Raw genomic sequence first — 6,255 nt, forward strand, 5'->3', positions numbered from 1 at the left:
TACAGGATGTGAAATACTGGGAAATATCTGATCCTGAAGAACAGCTTAGAAAACTAATCAATTTCATGCCTCCAGCCATGAAACTGATTTTAAGAATCCCCATGAGCTGGCTAAATGCCTGATAGAGACATACACAGCACTGAATAGTCTCAGTGCTCACATTCAGGATGGAGATGAATTCCTGAGCACTAAGAAAGACATTAGGCTTTTCCTAGAGGATGTGAAACACTGGAAAATATCTGATCCTGAAGAACAGCTTAGAAAACTCATCAATTTCATGCAAATGTTAAGTCAAAAAATGAAATCTTATGACATTTGGATTAACATATGCCTCACAGATAGGGATCTGCAGAATTTTCTAGTAAACACTGTCAATTCCTGCAAGAAATCTTTAGATTATAATACTACATTTATTAAAGCTCAGTTGCGCAGCCTCCTGGATCCACACATCTACAGTGTGACAAACTTTCCTGAGGTTCACCCCATCATGCAGTGGATCTGCCAGTCAGAGTCAGAACAAGAACAAATTAAAATCTCCCAAATTTCTGAATTAATGAAAATCTTAAAAGAGACCCAGAATGACCTCATGGACGTAAAAGTCAAATCTGAGTCCCCAGAAAATGTGGAGGAAGTTCAACGAAAAGCCACTTGTGATGTCAGCTTGGCTCTCAGCAGCTTCTTGAATTATCTCCAAGAAACAGACCCGCCAGATACCCAGCTCTTGCTACTTTGCATTGCAGCTGGTGCAGGATATCATGTGCCAAACAAGACATTTCAGCATCTCCTAGGGTGTGATGAGTTAAACTTTCTACTGCGTGAAATTCAAACTGCCCAGGATAAATACCAGGAGCTCAAAAAATTTAGCAGTGCCAGGGCTCAGGCATTCCTTGTACTCACAGGTCTGACTGCCACTGCTGGAGTCAGAGCTGTTTCTTCAGAAAAGAAAATGCAGCGCTTGTCATTAATGAGACAACACATGGGACCCTCCTTGTGTAAAGAAGTAGCACAAGTCCTCAGCAAACGTGGAGCACATGATTGGGAAAGCCTAGAGAAAGACTTGAGATTGATGGAGAACATCATGATTGGAAAAGCCTAGAGAAAGACTTGAGATTGATCATTGATGGGAATTATGAAACCACTGTTTCTTCTTTGCAAATGGATGAGAAGATAATGCAATTGCAAAGCTCATTAGATTGTAAAAAGCAGCCCCATGAACTAGAAGGTAATGAAAGTAACAAAAAGGAGGTGATTGAAAATCAAGCATTCCGAAGTTTACTTCAGCGTCTAGGCCTAGAAAACTACTACCCAAAAAGGATGAGCAGAGCTGACTTCCATCTGATCTATAAGACTTCTGTGTACAATACCCATCCCAGCTCTGAACAGAAACTTCCCTTCTATTTCCTGGAAAAACTACTGATGCTAGATTATGGGCTAAGATACCTGGTCTCCAAAGATAATGGAAACACAGAACACCAAGTCTATACAACTCCCTCAAATCAGGAAAAGGAGGTTTGGGATCCGTATGAAGACTTTTTTGCAGATAATGACATTCCCACTAAACTTTTGACCACTGAGACCAGGCCCCACATTCACCCAATGGATATCCAAATGGCAATTTTTCACTGTGCAGATGATTTTGCCAGACAATATATTATGACCAAACTTAGCATTTGTCAGTTTGCTCTTCCCCTTGTGGTGCCTAATCCATGCACTTCTCACATTGAGTTCTCTCTCTGGCCTTTCCGGCAAATTAGGAAAAGTTGGCAGCAAGAAAGTAAAACAGCAAAAGGAAAAACCAGTTACAAGAATCAGCAGATGTGTCATGTCTCTGCCCCCATCGTGTCATTCATTAGAGTTGGGAATGGCCTCTCAACTTCCAAATCTCAGATCATGAACTGGCTTCTCATTAAACGTAAACACGATGTGTTTTTTCACCGGCACTGTATAGGAAGTAGCAAAGACTGTCTCCTGATAGGGGGTGTTATAGAGATCTGCTGGTTCTGTCCTGGAGGAGAAGATGAGGACAGATTTAACAACTGTGTGACCTTTACCAATCTTCATGGAGATGCAAAGGAACATCAGCAACAGCTCACCTTCCTGCAGGAGGTCTCTTCTCTCATTGTGGTCCTCATGTCAGCTTCTGATGAAAATAAAGAAAACAGAAAAATTTGCCATGACCTGTTCCAGTCACCAAGACCTTTGATCTGCTTGCTTGATGACAGAGAAAAAACCATGACTAGTAATTCTGGCCAAAGAGTAAAAATTGGCATCAGGAATAGAAATGAGGCAGAGTTTACACTGGAGCTCACAACTACAATCAGACGTTTGCTAGAGCTCTCAGATACTGCACTGAGCTTGGAGGATTGTGCCCTGATTGCTCACAAGCATGGGTTCCTTATTGACGAAAACCAAGAAGATTGCAAGGAAGCCAAAGAAAAGGCACAGACATTAAAAAAAAAAATACTACCCCTTCAGGGACAACTGTGGCACATTTGGTGTAAAAACGACAAAGAACTTTATCATCTAAGGGAAAAGGGAAATCGAAGCATTGAAGAACACAAGAGCGAGATTGAGACAACAAAACAAAGAATTCGTCATAAACAATTGACCAAAGCCAAACCTCCTAATGATTTGATGCGATCTGTCATTGAAATTCTATTATATTCAAAAACACACAACAAATTCTACTTCATACAATGGTTGAGTATGTTTATGAACAACCTGACTGCAGAACACTTGGAAACACTGCGTGAAAAGCAAAGAGCTGTGTGGTCACAGATACAGATGGAAAAGAAAAAGGCATCAAAGAGCAACTCCATGCAATCCTTGCAAAATGACATAGAAGTCATCTCCACAAAGATTAGCAAGTGTACTTTGGGAATTGATCAACTTCTCCGAGAAATTGGCCAGATCTATGAAGCTCTGGAAGAGGCATCCTCCATAAATGATTCCCTATTTCTCTCCCTTCCCCAAATTGCTGCAGACCTGATGATATCTGGGGCACCCATTGAGCTGATGGATGGGGATGTGTCATATGTGCCTCTAAAGTGGGTGGCAGCTGTTTTTGACAAGGTCTCTGAGAAACTTGGAGACAAACGGCTATTTGTCCTCTCAGTTGTTGGCCTGCAGAGTTCAGGGAAGTCCACCCTGCTGAATGCACTGTTTGGGCTGCAGTTCACTGTCAGTGCAGGCAGGTGCACGCGGGGGGCCTACATGCAGCTCCTGAAGGTGGAGGAGACCTTCACAGAGGAACTGGGCTTTGACTTTGTGCTTGTTGTGGACACGGAAGGACTTCGGGCCCCAGAACTCAACAATAAATCCCAGAATTGGGACAATGAGTTGGCTACCTTTGTCATTGGACTTGGAAACCTGACTCTCATCAATATTTTTGGAGAGAACCCATCAGAGATGCAGGATATCCTACAAATAGTTGTTCAAGCTTTTCTGAGGATGAAGCAAGTGAAAATATCCCCAAGTTGCCTCTTTGTCCATCAGAACGTGGGAGAAGTTACAGCTAAAGACCAAATTATGGAAGGACGAAGAAGACTAGAACAGAGGCTAGATGAAATGGCAGCCATAGCTGCAGAACAAGAACAGTGCTCAGATGTAACTCGCTTCAGTGATGTCATTAAGTTTGATGTCAGTACCCACGTCTACTACTTCGCTCACCTCTGGGATGGCAATCCCCCAATGGCCCCTCCCAATCCTCGCTACAGCCACAATGTCCAGGAACTAAAAGACAGAATTTTTATGACTGCCAAACGAGAATCCAGGAGAAGTCTCATGAAGATATCAGATGTAAAATTCAGAGTTCAAGATTTGTGGAGGGCCCTGGTGAGTGAGAACTTTATTTTCAGTTTCAGGAACACCCGAGAGGTCATGGCCATGAGTAAACTGGAAACCAAGTATAATGAATGGACCTGGGAGCTGAGGAGTCATGTCCTGAACTTGTACACGAAGATAAGCAATCAGATTCAGAATGGACAAATAGTGGCACTTGAAAGAAGCACACTTGAGGCTCCTGTTACAGAAAAATATGAAACCATTAAGCAAGAACTTGAAACTTATTTTAATGAAGACCCAGACAATGAAATACTAATTCAATGGAAAGCAAATTTTGAAAATAAACTAAGAAACCTGAAGGAGGGACTAATTTCAGATAGCAGAAGAAAAGCCAATGAACTCATTAGTCTGAGACAAAATAAAAAAAGACTGGATAAGAAAAAAACAGATTATGAAAAGGATATATTGGAAAGAAGCCGAAAGCTGGCTTTAACTGTGAAGGATAAAGAAATGAGTGAGGAAGAGTTACATGAGAAATTCAACCCACTTTGGACAAAATGGGTCTCTGAAGTTTCTTCAAATCTCTCTCCGGTTGAAGAGCCAAACATTGATATGGATTCTGAAAACATCCTGTGGGAATACTTCCAACAAGAGAAAAACATAGTAGACAAACTTCGTAGTAATTATGGACAGAAGTTTGAAATGGATTATGACAAACATGTCAGAATGAATAAGAAATACCTAGTTTTTGAAAGGCATTTAGAGGCCCGAGATAGAGAGTCCATTGACAGGACGACTGAGTGCATCACAACAAGAGTTAATGAAACTATTAACAACATTCCGAGGCAACAGCGTGATTACAGCCCAAGTGATTTCCATGAGATTCTGAGAATAGTTGATGAGGAAATGAAATCTGCCTCCACTGAGGTGAGATACACATTGACACGCCAATACAAGATTGACTTATCTTTGTGTTTATTCAAAAAAGCAGCAGAGAAGTTTAAGGGAATACACAGGGCATTCAAGAGAGCAAATGATCCTGTACACTATCTAGAAAGCAAGAAAGATGATTTCTTCATGAGTTTTAAGATCTCCTGCCAAGGAGCAACCTCCATCAAAACATTTGTTGATTTTCTGTGGCACAAGCTCACTCCTGCTGTTTCTGCCACCATATCAGGAAAATTAATACTAAACTGTGCTGGATACGTAAGAGCTAACTGCCCTGCATTAAATGGAAACAGGTCTGATCTTGAGAAACATATTCTCATCTCTTTGGCTGAGGAAGAAAACTTTGATAGTTATTGGCAATACCTTCATAACCCAGAATTGTTTTTTAGGAGTTACATTAAAAAACAAATTATTAAATATTATTCAGACAAAGGAGCAATACCTTCATAACCCAGAATTGTTTTTTAGGAGTTACATTAAAAAACAAATTATTAAATATTATTCAGACAAAGGAGCAGAAAATATCAAGACTTTCTTAAAAATAAGTGTAGAAGATATCAAGAATACCATCCTCTCTGCCATTCGTGACTCCACAAGAGTAGCTAAAGATAAAAGCAGCACCGCATCTGAGTGGCTGGATTTCTTCTGTGATCATCTGGGAAGCAACTTTGTCTTTCCCCGAGAAGAACTAATAAACATTGAACACCAGGAGATAAAAGATAATGACTTTCTCAAAGAAACCATGAGTGCAGCGTTGGATTCTGTAATGAAGACGGTAGAACAGGATTTTTTAAAAGAAGTAATGGTTGTAGAAGCAATGGCTTCTGAAATTGAGAAAATGCTCTCTGAACAGCTCTGTGGTTGCTGGAAACAATGTCCCTTCTGTGGAGCAATTTGTACAAACACAATTCCTACACACGACGGAGACCACAGTGTTCCCTTCCACCGTTCTAAGGCTGTCTATGGATGGAAATGGTACAAAACAGACAAATTTTCTGTTGATTTCTGCACTAGTTCGGTAGCAAGTGATAATTATTTTCGTTTGAGTGATGACCGGAGGATTCCATATAAGACATATCGGCAAGCAGGAGGGGATTACGCCACATGGAGCATCACCCCAGATTCCTCTCTGCAGCCATATTGGAAGTGGTTTGTCTGCCACTTCAGATCAAAGCTAGAAGAGAAATACGAGAAAAAATTCACTGGTCTAGGTAAAATCCCTGACTCATGGACCAAGATTACAAAGGAGGACGTTCTTAATGACTTGAAAAGACAGTAATATTATACTATTCAATGACCACAAAAGACTTTACAACTCAAACTGTTTTTTGAATTTTTTTTGTTTTAAAATACATAACATCTTATAGAAAAGGGGCCAGTAGGTGGCATCATGGTTGGTGTGCTAGACTCCATATGGCTGACAGAGGTTTGAGCCTCGGACCCAGCAAGTTGCTTTCTCACTTTCCCTTTCTCTCTTTCTCTGATCAAATTTACAAAATAATAAGAAGGGAACCAGCAGTTAGC

The 6,255-nt window shown here is 40.7% G+C and overlaps 1 protein-coding gene across 1 annotated transcript in view; it reads left to right on the forward strand.

Moving 5' to 3' along the window:
- Positions 1 to 6,036, forward strand: part of LOC102468992 (interferon-induced very large GTPase 1) — a 29,210-nt gene extending 23,174 nt beyond the window's left edge. Inside the window, exons 4-6 of the mRNA XM_006148076.2 lie at positions 205 to 1,031; positions 1,076 to 5,127; positions 5,207 to 6,036. Coding sequence (XP_006148138.1) covers positions 205 to 1,031; positions 1,076 to 5,127; positions 5,207 to 6,010 — 5,683 coding nt within the window. The 3' untranslated portion in view covers positions 6,011 to 6,036. The remainder of the gene's footprint in view (positions 1 to 204; positions 1,032 to 1,075; positions 5,128 to 5,206) is intronic.
- Positions 6,037 to 6,255: the final 219 nt, after the last annotated feature.

This window comes from Tupaia chinensis, unplaced genomic scaffold (genome assembly GCF_000334495.1).
Source record: "Tupaia chinensis unplaced genomic scaffold, TupChi_1.0 Scaffold000230_1, whole genome shotgun sequence".
Taxonomy (NCBI): domain Eukaryota; kingdom Metazoa; phylum Chordata; class Mammalia; order Scandentia; family Tupaiidae; genus Tupaia; species Tupaia belangeri.